General features: G+C 35.1%; 1 protein-coding gene across 1 annotated transcript in view; it reads left to right on the forward strand.

Moving 5' to 3' along the window:
• Positions 1-16,750, forward strand: part of WDR72 (WD repeat domain 72) — a 176,890-nt gene that overhangs the window by 93,608 nt on the left and 66,532 nt on the right. Inside the window, exons 16-17 of the mRNA XM_054564693.1 lie at positions 3,225-3,304; positions 8,555-8,750. Of these exons, the coding sequence (XP_054420668.1) occupies positions 3,225-3,304; positions 8,555-8,750 (276 nt within the window). The remainder of the gene's footprint in view (positions 1-3,224; positions 3,305-8,554; positions 8,751-16,750) is intronic.

Raw genomic sequence — 16,750 nt, forward strand, 5'->3', positions numbered from 1 at the left:
TATTTCAGAAGTCATATAATGGTCCTTGAAATCTGAATGAAAAATTTGGTGTTTAGATTTTCTTCAGATACCAACTGGCTATTTCATTCCCAAAACGTGCTTCTCCAAAACCTTGACTTCTCAGTAAAAGGCAATTCTATCCTTCCACTTGTTAAGGCCAAAAATGTTGGTGTCATTTTGACTTTTTGCTTTCTCTCATACCCCAGATCCAATCTTTTAATAGTCATGTTGGTTCTACCTTCAGAATAGATCCCAGATTTTGACTGCATTTCTCCATTACAGAACCACCCTTCTCGGCTCTTAATCACCCCTTGCCTCGACGACGACTACAAAGCTTCCTAACCACCCCTCTGCTCCCATGTTTGGTTCCTGTACTCTGTTCTCAACCAAGCACCAGAGTGAGGTTGGAAATTAATCAGAACCTCATGCTTCTGCTTAAAAACCTTTCAGTGGCTTCTGTGTCACTCTGAATAAAAGCCACAGTGTTTGGATAGCTCACAAGGCCCTATATAACCTGGCTTTTCTACCTATGTCATTGCACACACACCCTCATCTGACCTCATCTCTTTGTTCTCCCTTCTTGCTTCCAACGGTCCAGCTACACTGGCCTTTTTACCCTGTTTTTCTTCTTATGACAGCTTTATGCACTGTTACAGTCCCAATTCTTTGAACAATGCCTGCAAAGAATTAAGCAAATATTTTTAATTAATGGACCAATAGCAAAAGGAACAGAAGTTTTGGAGGTAGCTAAGGTTCAAAATCCAGTTCTGGCATTTATTATTTATACGACTTTGGGCATGGCTTTAGTTCTTTAAAGGCTGTATTTACTACATATGTGAAATAGGAACCGTATTCCAGATTCAATGTACATGTTGCCTCCAAAGTTGTGTAGTACATTATTGATACATTGGAATGATCAGAACAACCTAGGGGCCCTCACAGGGTTTTGAAAAGAATATTAGAGATATTTTAAAGTGGGAGTTTATTAATATTGTAGCTTCCAATTACTCAGTGCCTGGCATGTTCAAACAGTTATGTTAATAATTTTCCACATATTATATCAATTAATATATAAAGGACCCTAGATAGTAGGGGAACTATCTCTGTTTTACCCCTAGAAAAACCAGCGGTCAGGGAAGTTAGATGCTTTACTCCAAGTTTTAAGCAGAGGGGCCCGCATTCCAATCCATCTTTGCTTCATTCCAAACACTTCGCTCTTTCCCTTATGTCAGGCCACTTTGCTCAGTTATGATTTGAAGTCATTTTCTCCCTATATGGCCCCATTCTAAGTAGCTTCCCTTTTCCTTAGGTAGTAGTCCTTCTTAGGATATTTATCCTCATTTTTATATTAATGACACAAAGAAACAGACTAGAATTTAAGTCATAATACAGGTGGTTTTTGCAGAGACCGAGGGAGCAGCCAGTCAGGATCACGGAAGCCCCAGATTTCCCTCTGGCTGTCCCAACCGAAGCAGCTCCAGCAACCAGTGTTGTTACTGATGCCCCCATGATGTTTCGAGTTGGCATTTATAGCATTGAAAATCCAGCTGGGTAATAAGGAAGCATGGTTTGTGTTTTAATAATTGGAAAATGAGAGGGAAAGGGAAAGGAGGGATTTCTTTCGTGTTATTTATCCTATAACCAAAGCCTGAAGAATAAAATAACACCATGGTGCTCATTCTAAAGGGCTGACAGGAACCAGTAGCCATGGCTATCAGCAGTAATGGTGACTAGGTAATATTGGAAAGCTGGGATGTTTTCTTGTTATCCTTCCCCCCTGACATTGCAATTAATTCTTTTAACTTACTGACATTGCCAAGAAAAGTTGGCTCTCCTTTCTACCTCATATTAAAATTTCAACATCACATTAAAGTGCGTTGTGAAGTATCCCATGATGCCAGTAAGTAGTTACAGTTGAGACCAATACTCGCTTTGATGGTAAAATCACAAGGTCAACAAAAAGAAAGAAGAAGGAGAGAGATCAAAAAAAGTCTCCTACCTGCTGTGCTTGAGAAGAAATGGAAAATATGACTTCAAAATTATAGTGCATGCTTGCATGTTTTATGGACTAATCTTGTTCATTTCAAATTCATATTATATGTTTCATCAGGAAAAAATAATGATATTAATAAGTCATAAGTTTTATATATATATATTTCTTTCATGTCCTCAATTTACATTGTATCTGACACCTTCTAACACATTTCTTGTAGCCGTTAATGTAATACACACACACCCTTATCTATTTAATAGTTCATATTTAAAATAGTGATTTAATGAAATACATATTGAAATAATACTAATTTTAAAAGTTGATAGCAGGATTTCAAACATATATTAATACATTACTTTAAATATACGGTTAAAGCCATTTTTCCCTCCAGCACAAGCTCTCATTGTTTTTTATCTCGTTCCTGGGATCTGTCACCTAGATAATATATTTTATCTATCAGAAAGCCTTAATTCATTGGTTTTTCATTTGGATGATAATGCGTACATTTTCAATCAATGAAAAGGTACTTATTAAGTGCATTTTTGTGTAGGAAACTGCTAGACACTCTATGGATCAATTTAAATAAACCAAACCTTAGCTCACTCTTAAAATTTCACACTGAACATTAAGGCAAATGGATAAAAAGAAGATTCAAGAGGGCAAACTTAAGAGAAACAATACATAACAAAATGAGGGAAATTGAAACAGAAGTACTGTACCTATTGATCAGAGTGGTATAGCTGGGTAAGGACAAATCAGAGGAAGTCTTTTATGATTTCCATGTAAGATGCAATGCACAATTTTAGGAACTATTTGTATGAAGAAGAAATTATAAAATTTGGTGATTTGTTTTGGGTAGGAATATGAATCACTGCTTTTTGTTGGCAAAAAAGGTACAAAGATGGGTTTAAGGTGTACTTGTAAAGATGAATTTGACTTATTGTGAATATGTATTAGTATAATTATTAAAAATACATAATAAATTAATTAATGGTTCTCAACTGTGGCTATTCCTGAAAATCTTCAGAGGGACTTTTACAAAGTATTAATGCCTACCCTACCCTCATCCTGAGATCTATTAAATCAGAATCTCTGGAAGACTGACCCTGGATATTGGTGTTTGCAAAACAAAATCTCCCCAGGTGATTCTAGCATGCAGCTGGAGCTGAGGACCATTAGGGTGCATCCATTTATAATACTTTCAAGACATAAATGTGTTCTATATTTCTAGGTAAGCCTGAATCCCACATGCCTGAAGCTGACGTTTCACTTTTGAAACTAATTTCCTGTTGGAGAGACCAGTCTGTGCAGGTATGGCACCTCTCATGTTCTTAAAATTATGGAAGAGTTTCTTGCTGCTATAGTTCATTCATACTCTCCTTTATTTGAAAGTACAGGCAAGTAGATACTCTTGTCCTCGTAAAATGTCCTCTCAGGGCATTTCATTTAACAGAGCTAATACAGAGACCAATAATGAGGGGCAAAGTGGAAAATAACATATGCAAGAATGTATCAAGTTAGGGGTAAGAATGGACAGAGCTAAGGAAGAAATGTTCCTGTTATCAGTAACTTATTGCTCATTGAGGTTTCAGTTTATGGCAGAATTGTCTATTGTTTTATTTCAAAATGTGCCATGTTTAAAGGTCCCTATGTTTAGGAATTTGGTAAGTGGAATTAGAAATCATTTTTCTATCCTGAGAGTACATCATCTGTGAGCTGATTTAGAGAACTGGTTTCAATGCCCAATTTAAGTTTTTTCTCTTTCCAGGCTTTTTTAGGTCCTAAAAACTAAGTGAATAGCTTTGTACATTGTACAAGAAATATCTGTACATTGATTAGGTAGTTATTGGAATTTTATTCTTCTGTATGAGCTTATTGACTATCAGATTGGCAAGACAAGAGTAGCAATAACTCCAATTAAAAATGGTTACTTGGGTTACAGGAAAACAAAGAAAATTAACTCAGAACAAGTTGTGGGGGGTTACACTATGAAGTCAAACAAACAAAACTGGAATGGCTATTGAAACTTATTACCATGGCCTACAGGTTTCTATATGATTTGCCTCTGGCTTAACCTCTTTTCTCATCACTCTCCCTCATATTCTTACTAGCCACATTGATCTTTATTCTTCCTCAGGACCTTACTGTCTTCTTAAGCTATAATTCTCATTTTTCCATTCATCATTTGCTCAAAGCCAACTTCTTAGACAGGCCTTCCCTGATCACTCCATCTAAGAGTGCCCCCTCTCCCTCCCCCACCCCACGCCTCCAGACCCATTGCATTGCGCAGTTTCATTTTCCTTGTTGTGCTTGGTTTTAATGGAAATTATACCATGTGAGTTTTGTTTTTGTTGTTTTGTCTGTTTATCTTCTGTCCCTTCAACTGTTACAGCAATTTGCTGAGAGCAAGGCCTTTGTCTCACTCATCTCTTTTTGACCAGTGCCCAGAAAACCAGTAGTGACAGTAGCCAGTCAATAAATATTTAATGAATGAATGAATGAATAGCTATGCAAAAAAGACTCTGTGATAATCAAGTGAACATTCGTACATGTTGTCATAACCAGCATATTAACAATCACTCTAAGAGTCTATCTATTAAAGGTAAGATTTCTTTTTCTTCAGTAGCCAAAGAATTCCACAATGGGGAAAAAGTCCTTAAGAAAAAGGATTCAACAGAACATTTATCCTGAATCGCTCCAACTAAATATCTTTTGCAGTTGTTCATTTGACCTTCAGATAAGTTTTAATGTGATTTGGACATGTTTAGACTAATGGATCTTTTAGGTTCTATGATTCTATGACCTTGTGCAAAATGCTGGGAGCAGGAAAAATATTACCAGAGCATTTATGACTCATACTATAGGAAGTCCAAGCTTTACAGTTTTTCTCTCATCTTGGCCTTTACCCTGATGAATGACACTGGAAGATAGGTTTAACATGACTATTTGTTTTCCTCGTGTGTAGAGTGGAAATGAGAATTCCTAGGTCCTTCAGGAAAAACAGACTTTTGTGAGTATTCATTTAAATGCTTCATTAGCAGTCCTCAAGTTACTAATAAAGCAGTTCATTTAAGCTGTTAGTTGAATCACGTTAACTTGAATCTACTTTTCAATGTTTTTTAGGAGCTCTAGGTGAGACTGGAATGCTTTTGTAAAATTGAGCCAAATTCTACTTCAGAAATTGAATGAGGGGATACCTTTAAGGGAGGAGTAAGGAGTATATTTTTCAGATAATAAGTTTGTCTGGAGATTGTCCCTTTTGCTTCTCACCCTAGAAACATACCCAACATAAAAATAAATGCTGGAAGAGCAACAGCAAGGTTTTGGATTTGCTCATCTGCATGTTTCTGAAGCTGCACTTAAATTCTTGGGATTTTATAAGCTAACTCCAGGGGGTGAAATATGACATCCAAGCCTCTAAGGCAGAAGTGCTACCTTTCGGGAGATGCTGCAACGGCATGAAAGGCCAGTGTGAGCTGAGTGTTGGGGAAATGCTTTTATGCCAGAAAATTGAACATTGAACTACACACAGACCTTGGGGTCTCTTATCAGTCTTCATAACATTCTGTGCTATTTCACTTTGCTGTTTCAAGGTGTTAGTAGAAAACCATTAAAAGTTTTAGCCTGCCTATAACACTGTAATACTTCCAGTAATAAGTGTACGTCCCAGATTTGTGGCTGTCTCTTTCCAGCCAATGGATTTGTAAACCTTATTTTAAATCACAGCACATTCCCTCATAAACGTGTGATACTTTGCATATGATCTATTTTCAGAGAAACTTGCATTTGGAAGACAGATTTATAGCCATACTGCTTTCAATTCTAGCTATTATTAAAATCACAAAGTTTGTAAATCACTGTATAAATTTTATATTTTGTGGGGGTAAATTTTATCTCTACCATCTATAAAATTTTTCTAGTCTGTTTATAAACTACAGAAACTCAAGTATTGATAGTTAGAAATTATCAATAAATTCTACTTTCCATAGTTTGTATTTTTAAAGTGTACAGAATCTATTTCAATCCCATTAACATTTATTTAGTGCCCACTGCATACCAGATGCTGTGACAACATTGTTACCTGTTTATAAACTGTATATTTCTCTGAATTGGAATCATGCTTTGTTGATTTCACACTGAGCATATAAAGTGTGTATTTTCAGTTTGTTTCCAACTGGGCTTGTGCCATTCAGTATTCACTTTTAAGATTTGTGGCTCCGAGTATCTTACTCATTACTTTTAATATGTTTTATTCTGTTATTTTTGCTTCCCCTTGTTTTTTAATACTATTATGAATTCTTACAATATGCACTTGTAGGGACAAATATGTCAAAAAACAAAATTCAACAGTTAAAAATGTGGTCATAATATATAAATCCAATAATTGGAAATGTGACATCAAATTACATACATTCCCATCTACTTTTAAGGAAGAATATTGATCCAAGTTGTCGTAAACTGTTCTACCCAGTGGGATAGAAAATATTCTAAATCACAGTCGTGGGAGCTCCTCAGAGATGATAATGATCCCAGTGAGACGACAGCCAGTGTTCCAGGGTAAAATACAGCCAAACCACTCTTTTTGAGGGATAGATCATAATCTGGATGTACCATGGGTCTGAGGACATCCTCCAATAATAGCCTTCTGAATTATAGTTATAGACAGAAGAAAGTTCCACACAACATTCTGTGATTGGAAGCTCTCATTCCAGCCTCTCTCTGTAACACAGACTGTGTCTTGTAAGTGCGGACATGAAGTCCAGAGAAGTGTCTGAACTTGCCGCAGGTAGCATTTGTAGTTACTGTCATAGTTGGATCAGAAACTCGGGCTCCCTCAGTTCTGACTTAGAGCTCTTTGTACCACATCATCCACATCTTATAATTAGTGATGTCAAATAAAACGTGTGACAAAATTAAAATGACATCCAGTAATGTAAAATTGTTTATGAATAATTAATATAATTCGTTCCATCATATGATATACATAAATAAGCATGGTTCACCAAATTGTGGTGGAGTATATGTTAATAGGCATTATTTTAATAGTTAACATCATATAACATGGTAGATATTAATAGGCATGGTTCACCAGTATCACAATATGCAGAACTGTATGTTAGATTCATAGCATGCAATAGCTGACACAGCGTTGAGAATCTCATCACATGATATGCATGAGGAAGCATTATGTACCTGCACTGTGACAGACAGCACTATAATGTTAGTAGACATGGTATGCAATAGTAAAATCACTTCATTCTACCTAACCCAGCTTTTGAGTGGACAATAACAAAGGGGCGATCAGTGATCGGGAAGCCACTCTGATACTTTTGGGAAGCTTCCCATATTGAAGGTCAAGGGCTGAGCTGCTTCTGCCCTAAGCTTCTGCCCTAGTAGTTCAGAAAGTATATGTCATCAGCAACAGCTCTCTGAGTGTTCCTAGAGCCTAAAATTCTCACACGCTGCCATGCCACATAAAAGAGACCAAATATTTAGATGAATACGTGTTTTGTTTTTGGCATCAGCCTCTCCCCATCACCAGTCTCAGCGTTTATAAAGCCCAAGCCCAGGCACTATATGAGTAGACTGGAGATAATGCAGAGGAGATAATGGAAACTGTCATTGGAGGGTGCGCTTTGGAGAAGGAAAGGAGCAGGCATTGGGTTGTGGCCACATGAAAGGTTTAACTGTCTGCCAGAAAGGGTAATGGGAAGGTGTCCCAAGCTCACCTAGATAGTGGTGACCTTCCTTTTTTCTGATTCAGCACTTGATTTTCCTTGAACTTGACTTAACTCCTGGACCTTGTCTCATTTCTTTCCAGAAAGAGGCTAAGGCGCACTGGCTTTTAATACTCAGGGATAATGGTATAGAACTTTGGAATGAGATATACAAAAAGGACATAGAAGCAAGGCTCGGAAGGCCTGTTCACAAAATCTGTGTGGAACTTGGGATATCATGTCCCAGATTCTTAATTTTAAAAATGAAGATAGTCGATTAGATGCCCAGGGATAAGCACTCCCCCACCCCTTCACTCAACCACAGATCCTTGACTGGGTATGTACAATAATCAGAAGCTGCACCTTGCAGTACTTTGAGCTACGTAAAGCCACATACACATACACAGAGTTTAGTGAGATTTGTTATTAAGATTTTGTCTTTAACCTTCTGCATTAAACCTAGTTTAAATCAAATGTTTTAAGCTAAATAGTGCTTTAGAGCTAGACATTGTTTGAGGATCTAAATTGTCTTTAAGAGCATTATGATATACTCAAATTAATTTTGTTTACTTTTGGGTGGAAATGAAAATGTTTTAGGAGAAAGAATTCAGAACTCCTTTCAGTTTTCCTCTACAATCTCTTATATTTACAAAAGAGTGATGGTGGTTTGGGTTCCAGTTCTCAGTATCTGCCAATTATTTCAGATACTAATCCACGTGGAATGGAGCACTGCAATTTATATGAAACCTTTCTAATCAAAATTCTAGGCTTTGAGATTTGTGCAAGACCCCAAATATTGGTAATAATACTAAATTTAATTTATATGTAAACACAAACTTAACAGGTAACTGAAGCAATACAAGCTGTTCTTTTGGCGGAAATTCAACTGCACATGAAGACCTTGAGAAAGACACCAAGCAGCAGTCCACCAGGGTCCATGAGTGAGAACGGTAACTATCAGGTAATGCAGATGCGGCCAAAGACGGACTGGACTGAGGAGCTGGAGTTACAGTGCATTCCAGATAATTTGCCACTGCAAAGTAAGTGCAAAATTTATTGGCATGCTCTTTCATCTGAATTTTTCTACTACTTAGTTCTTGCTGAGAATGTGAGTTCACAATATATCATTTCTGCAAAAACCAAGGCAAGTGCCCTGTTTCTGACCTATTCTGCCATTAATTTCCTTTTACAAGTGTCAAGTTTTTAAAGAACTTCTAAGTTTTATTATAACCAGTAAATATTTTCTAAAACAAAAATTTATATCATTTTTAGAAAATGTTTTGAAGTTAAGTGATTAAAAATGAAAACAAGATTAACAGCAATAGCTTAATACATTCAAAGGATACCCTGATAATAATGGGTCCTAAGATTGTGTTCATTTGATACCTTGATAATAACCATGAGCCAGATTTTTTCTCTTTTGGGGGAATAAGAGATGGAATATGAACTAATATTAAACTGGTTTATAGTTGGAGCACATGATTTTGTAACACATTTTGTCATTGTAATTTTATAATGATGATGTTTCTGGTTTATGGATAGCAAGTAAATCTAAATTTTTGCTATACAACATTAACTAATTTTTCAGCCATTAGCTGTGACTTTAAAAAAAAGAAAGAACAGTAAAAAATTAAGTATAAATTTGATTTTCAAATAGTAAGCTTTTAATGAATAAATTTATTTATAATATGATTAAATGTATATTCTTGTCAGGAAAACATGTTACAAATTTACATGTTCCAGGCTGTTAAAAACTGTTAGGTATTCAAAAAGAATTTTCTTTTTATTTATTTGGGACTCAAATAACTACAGAGAATTGCTGCTGTAGTTAAAGTGTTTAAGTCTTAGAAGAGATGTCATTCTTAAAAATGAATTATACTTATTTCTCCTTACTATGTTTATAAGATTACTGATTGGAGAGCACTATGTAGTGAGAGAAGATATACAGCAGAAAAAAAAACACCTTCTTCAGTGAAGGTCAAAAATCGAAATAGAATATTTCCTGATACCAAGACAGTTACTGAGGATGGAAAATTCAATAAGTAATTTGATAAAGCTCAATGGTGATTTTAAGTCATTTGTTCGTTGTCCACAAATTAGCTTTAATTATCTGATAAATTGACCGACTTGGAGGAGCTCCTTTTTGATCGTATCACATAATTATAGTTCCATTACACATTTCAAGCAAGAAGCATAAACATTTCTTTTTAAATTCATTTTCAATGATTGTATTTGAGTTCTTGATTCATTTGGAGAGGTACCTATAGAGTCATTACTAGGTTTCTTCCAACTTTCCAAGGACTGCTAGTGTCATTCATCATGTGTTAGCACTTGTTAGGTGGCATTTCTGTGCCTTATTCCTAAACTTGACTGTAACTTACCCATTGGCCCAAAGCCCTATTTTCTGGATGAGAAATTCATGGCAGGCCATCGATGTGAAATTTTTGATAAGTTTTACTATCACATGGCCCACCCATTATCTGAAGTTTCACTGAGGCTCTGCTCTGTCCCCAGCTAATTATTGGAGATAAGAACTATTAATACTATGGAATTTACTTACTATGACTAATGACATCTAGATTCCATGTTAGACATTAACTATCTTTTGATTATTATTGAATGATCATTTGCCAATGTTAAAAGACAATTTAGGATTAGTTTGTGATAAGACTTGGAACACAAAAATACTACAGCTACTTAATATGTTCATGGATAATATTTAGAATATTTTTTTTAAAAGAAATATCCTCACAAAATACTGAGCATATATATTTTGGTGAAATACTGTCTGCAAGAAAATACTAACTGCAATTACAAGTAAATCAGAAATACATAGCATACATTGAAGAGAAAAATTTTCAAGCAATAGCATATTTGATATTAATATTGCCTTTCTCCTTTTGGAAAAGACTTATTTTTAAAAAAAACTATTCAGAGAAACTAAGAAAAACTACAGGAACAGTTTTAGACCTTTATTACAGTAGTATGTGCTGCATACTTGATGGAATTTAAAAATTAAATCAGTAAAAAATGTTTCCTTTTTAAAAAAAATATTTCTTTTTAAAAAGTGTATTGGGTTAACATTGGTTCATAGGGTCATAATAGCTTTTAGGTGTACATTTCTAAAATATAGGATCTGTATATTGCATTGTGTGCCCACCACCCAAAGTCAAATCATCTTGTATCACTGTATATTTGCTCCCCTTTGCCCTTTACTACCCCCAACCCCTTCTTTCTGGTAACCACCATGCTGTTGTCTGTCCGTGTCTATGAGTTTCAGTTTTATATACCAGATATGAATGAAATATGGTTCTTAGCTTTTTCTGACTGACTTATTTTGCTTAGCATGATATTCTCAAGATCCATTCATGTTGTTGCAAATGGCAATATTTCATTTTTTCTTATGGCCGAGTAGTGTTCCACTGCATATATATATACCACGTCTTCTTTATCCAGTCTTCCAATGAACGCTTTGGTTGTCTTGGTCACTATAAATAATGCTGCAATTAACAAGGGATGCATATATTTTTGTGAATAAATGTTTTCTTTTAAAAAATTTTTACTTATTTATTTTTAGAGAGAGGTGAAGGGAGGGAGAGAAATAAGGATATGTGAGAGAAACATTGATTAGTTGCCTCTCGCATGACCCCAGCTAAAGACCTGGCCCACAACCCAGGAACGTGTCCTGACTATGAATCAAACCAGTTTCTGGTTGTGGGATGACGCCCAACATGCTGAGCCGCACCAGTCAGGGCACAAGTAAATGCTTTTGAGTTTTTCTGTAGATACTCAGAAGAGGGATTTGCTGGGTCATATGGAAACTCTATTCTTAATTTTTTGAGGAACTGCCATACTGTTTTCTATAGTGGCTGTACTAAACAGTCAAAGAAGATTTGATACCTATTCTTCTCTAACTCTCCCAAAAAATTGAAGTAAGGGGAATATTTTATTTATTTCAAATGTCTTGATTCAAAGGTTAAAGAGATGGTGTAGGTACTATTCACTAATGTGATTATTCTTCAACTTTTATAAGCAGATTTACTTATCCAGAATGTCATTGCGACATATTATTTTACCAAATATTCTTATGATAAATGGTTTATGTCATTTAATTTTATCAGATCCCTGCTCTTTTGTCCTCTATTAACTCTCTTCCACCCCATTTTTTAAAAAAAATTCTTGTTATTCTTAATTTCTTTCATTTTTTTTTCTTGCTCACTTGATGCATTCTCTTTGCAAATCACTTTGAAGGTAACAGATGATGGTTTTATTATGCAAGAATACTCAAAAACTTCTTTAATACCATGGTATAGTATACAACTGTTTGGTTTACTAACAATAATAGACAAGAAAAAATAATATTAACAACAATGATTGTGCTCTTAGTACACTCTAACCTGATGCTAAGTGCTCTATGAATGTTATCTCATTTTTTCTTTCATTCTTATATAATTCACATGAACCCTAAGTCCTTGTTTTCAATATTTGAGTCATTGTGTAAATAATTTTATAGTTTTTTTTAAATGTCCATGTTCATGAAAATGAAATTTCAAAGTATGACTGAAAAAAACTACTCTGATAAAGAGAGATTCCTAAGAAATTGCCTCTGTAATTTTTTTATTTGACATAATTATATATCTTCCTCATATATATTAAATAAATAATATTTGAAAGAAGTCCATCACCATACCTGTTATATTGAATGCCACCAGTGGTATATGTCTTCCTCCTTGAGACATACTTTCTGTTATTATCCCATTTTTTTCAGTGAATAACCTAGAACTTAAAAGAGGGTATGTGCCTTGTCCACAGTCAAAAAATTACCAAAAAATGGATGCAAACTCAGATATTCTTTTAAATGCTATATCCTTGTCCAGTACACTGCATTTTCTATACTGGCAGCTTGAAGAAAATTAGCTCTAAATCAGCTCAATCTGAAAACTGAATAATTTATTGAGTGGTTTTTCATAGTTTTTATTCCTCTCTCATAAATCATACTTTCTATTACCAAAAAGTGTTCAATCGTTGCCATATTAGCCTTTACAATAAAGAAAATCACCAGATTTTTTCCAACAATTTATACATGAGATAAATTTAGAAAGCAGTGGAAATGAAGTGAAATGAAAGTTGAGGCATAATGTGTTTGAACTTTATAATTTTGTATCTTATTTATTTTCACAGTTTTCATTTCTTGCATTTTATAGCACATACTTTATTTGAGGTTTTAATATTCGTGTATTGGTATTTTATGGGACAGTGGTAGATTTTATCTGATTAACATTACATTTGTGGTTAAAATAGCAGTGTTTTCTATTATTAAAATACATTTAAAAGTTATTTTCCTTTATTTTTTGAATGGTATTTGGATCAGTTTAAACAAGTCTTCTAAATTGTTCCATTAAATAAATTGGTTTAAATAGAAATGGAGGCTTTATAGATAAAGCTGTCACCTGGAATTATAGGCTGAATTTAAATTCACATTAAATTGTGGCTGTGAAGATCATGCATCAGATATAGGTATTGCAAATAATCTTTATTATATGCATTGTTTTCAAATACTTATCTACAAAATTAAATAATGAAAATGTGTTTTGTTTAAATAAAGCCATGCATTTGTTGTAAATCAAGGAAATAAACATTGATTCAACAGAAAAGTTTTGTACTCCTGGCGGCCAGTAGCAGAAGGACTGGCTTGGAACAGGCTTCCTCTGCCTGCTGAATTTCTCAGAAGGAAATCTCCCTAGTTGTCTAAAGGCTTAGAAACATATTTGACTATTTCACAGGGAGATGCTTTCTTGACTGTATTTGTAGCAAGTGCATTTTCCATCACCCTCTGTGAGGTCTTCAGGCTAAGTGAGAAGGCCAATGTGTTCTTTATGGCCACAGAAGTCATTTCGGAAAGGTCTGTGTGATATGAGTGAGCAAGGAACAGAGAAATAATGGGGGGAGGAGCATTTAATAGAAAGTCTTAGTCGTTATAGTGAGACCTTAGGTTTTCTCTCTGAGATGGAATGACAAACCATTTGAGCAGACAAATGGCACATATTTTAATGGAATCACATTGCCTGAGGTTCAGGGACCAAGGACAGAAGCATGGAGACTGGTTGGGAGACCATTACGCTAACCTTGGTGATGGCAGCTTGGATCAAATATGGTGACCTGGATGAAGATGAAAAGTGGTCAGATTCTGAATGTATTTTGAAGGTATATATGACAGTATCTGTTGATGGATTGGGTATGGAGGAATGAGATGAAAATCTATACTTACATAATTCAAACAAATACTTGACACAAGATTGACCCTCGTATTCTGGCTTGATTTCTATGTTGGCTAGTGCAGTGTTGCATATGGTATTTCAGATATGCTGAAAGAAGGATGGAAAACCCACTCCACACTCTCACCTGCCCCTGCTGTGTTCAGTTTCAAGTGTTTCTGCTTAGGTGACTTCTAGGCTTAACTAAACTAACCCTCAGGTTAGTTTATGGACAAGGCTTTCCTACCAAGAACCTGTGGATTGAAAATAATACTAATAATGCAAACTTAGGTAAATAAGATGTAAATGGCATTGCCAAACTTATCTTAAGCTACATCAGATGTGTGTAATATTCTTTTGAAATTTCTACTTTTGTATATATCTTATAATGAACATAATGTTGATAAACTAATAATGCATATGTTATTTGTAAACAAATGTACTTATAGGTGATGAATGCTTCAGAGCTCCTTCTTGTTATTTATTTATTTATTGCAAAAAAGTTTTCCAACCTCAGCCTTTGGGTTGAGCTAAGTAGGCAGATGTGATAAGCGTTTGGTTCTGTGGGATTGGTACCTTAATATTCTATATTGCACACTGAGCTATCTCTAAAGCTTTAAAACTGTCTTCATTCATCACTCCTCTGTATCACTCATCTCTGCCTCTCTGTAGTGATCCGAGAGTTGGGGATACCACAGAGGACTAATTTGAAATCTTCAGTGGAAGACACAAACTAGAATCAAGGCAACCATAAAAGTGTGTCAGACAGTGCAGAAGAGGCTGCAGGAGCACCACAAAGAGGCACCTAATTCAGTCTTCATGGTCAAGAAGTCTTAGGAAAAAAAAATAGTCTAATTGAAGTCCTGAAACATGAATATGATTTAACCAAGCAAAAAGTTGGAGCAAGAGAAGGTAGCTATTTGCTAAGGCCAGAAGAGCCACATAGGTTCATTTCTTCCTCCCAAGAATCATCTGATTAACACAACATGAATGAGGAACTTGGACATTAGAGCAAAGCCCATGTCTTGAATTTCCTCTCTGGAACACATCTGTGTCCTCTTTGAATCTTATTGTGCCATTGCCTTTATTTCCTAACCGTCAGTCTTCCAGAATAGTGATAATGATAATGACAATGATAATAATAACAGCTTACATTGATATAGCTTAATATGTTCTAAGTGCCTGACATGATGTAAATCATTGGTTCCAAGCAACGATTCTATGGAGATAGATAATATTGTTATACACATTGTATTGATGAGAAAATAGATAAAAGAAATTAAATAACTTGCACAAGTTCTTATTACCAACATAGCCAGGAATCAAACCCAAGAAGTCTTGCTTCAGCTTCTGGATTCTTTGTCCCCATCTGGCATTATGTCCCAATTAACCATGATTCTCCTTCACTACTTCTTAATTTAGCAAATATTTACCAGCACCTCCTCTATGACAGTTACAGAGAAGTATTACCTATGCTGGGGATTACGGAGCAGCAAAAACAGATATTTGGCATAACAACAGAGGAAAACTTGTCTTGAAGAAGTTAGTCAGCAAATATGGAATACCTAATTTTTACTAATCTCTGGTGTGACACTATAAGCTATTCCACCAGAGATGTACCTAATACAAAATATTTTTATTTGGATATAAATTTAGATAATTATAATTGTTAGTGGTTAAAAGATAGAATGTTTTATAACTGGAAACTGGAAATTTCTACTTGTAGATGGTAGAAATGAAAAAGATTTGGCATACATACCAATTGAAGGGGTTAAGGGTTAACAGTGTGCGAGAAAGAGGAGATTTAAATTTTTATTTTTTTGGACTAATCTGGATCATGTACTAGATAATCTCACTTAAATATCAAGATATTCCTATGTTAGATGAAGACAAATTTATATACAATAAAATAAACTATTTAGCACCTAGAATACATTGCATACCTTTTAGAAAACACTTCTGTCATTTGGGTTTAACATAGGTCCTGTCTGATTTTTAGCTCCTTGTAAAATTGATGGAGAAATTTCATCATTTCTCTTTTTCCTCATATAAATTCTTCTGAACTTCTCCACTGCCTCTGCCTTCTCTGTATCATCTTAAAGATTACATTGCCTTAGAAAGACTGATAGAGTTCACTGCTCTTTTTCCAAAAGTAGTTTCATCTTTCACAGAGATTGAGATTGATGATTTTCATCTTGGCATATGAAGAACTAGAGTATTTCATCGTCTTTTTTCCTCATGAGCAATCAGAATGCCAACCTGGCCTGATTGCACAGAGACTGCAGCATCAGGAATTGAGTTAAATATTTCCTTGGTAACAGTTGTGCAGGCACCACTATTGATTATTGTCTGCATACCCATTTAAATTTATTGACAAAGAAAAAGTGATCTAGACTCTGTCGCTGAAATCGATGTGTTTTGCGCTATTGTTCTCCCACACTGAGACTGGCCTCCCAACACTGACCCCTAAAGGACAAGGGTCGGGTCTATTTATCTTTTTTCCTCCCATCACCTAGGATAGTCCTTCACCTAGTAGCTGGTAATAAGTGTTTATTGAGTGGATGGATGAATGGATGGACCGGGGGATGGCTTGTACTAAAGATTCAGTTAACTCCTAATTAGTAAGAGAAAGAGGAGACAAGGAAAATCAGCTGATTGCCTTTCTTTAGCAGCCAGATATCATGTGCAATATAAACAAAAATTGTGCTTTTTAAGCATCATCATCCTACGATCATGTGGTACACGCAGAGAAGCCTCACAAAAAATTAATAGATGCACGAATGAAT

The sequence above is a fragment of the Pteronotus mesoamericanus genome, unplaced genomic scaffold (assembly GCF_021234165.1).
Source record: "Pteronotus mesoamericanus isolate MK-2021 breed Mesoamerican mustached bat unplaced genomic scaffold, CSHL_Meso_final contig_164, whole genome shotgun sequence".
NCBI lineage: Eukaryota > Metazoa > Chordata > Mammalia > Chiroptera > Mormoopidae > Pteronotus > Pteronotus mesoamericanus.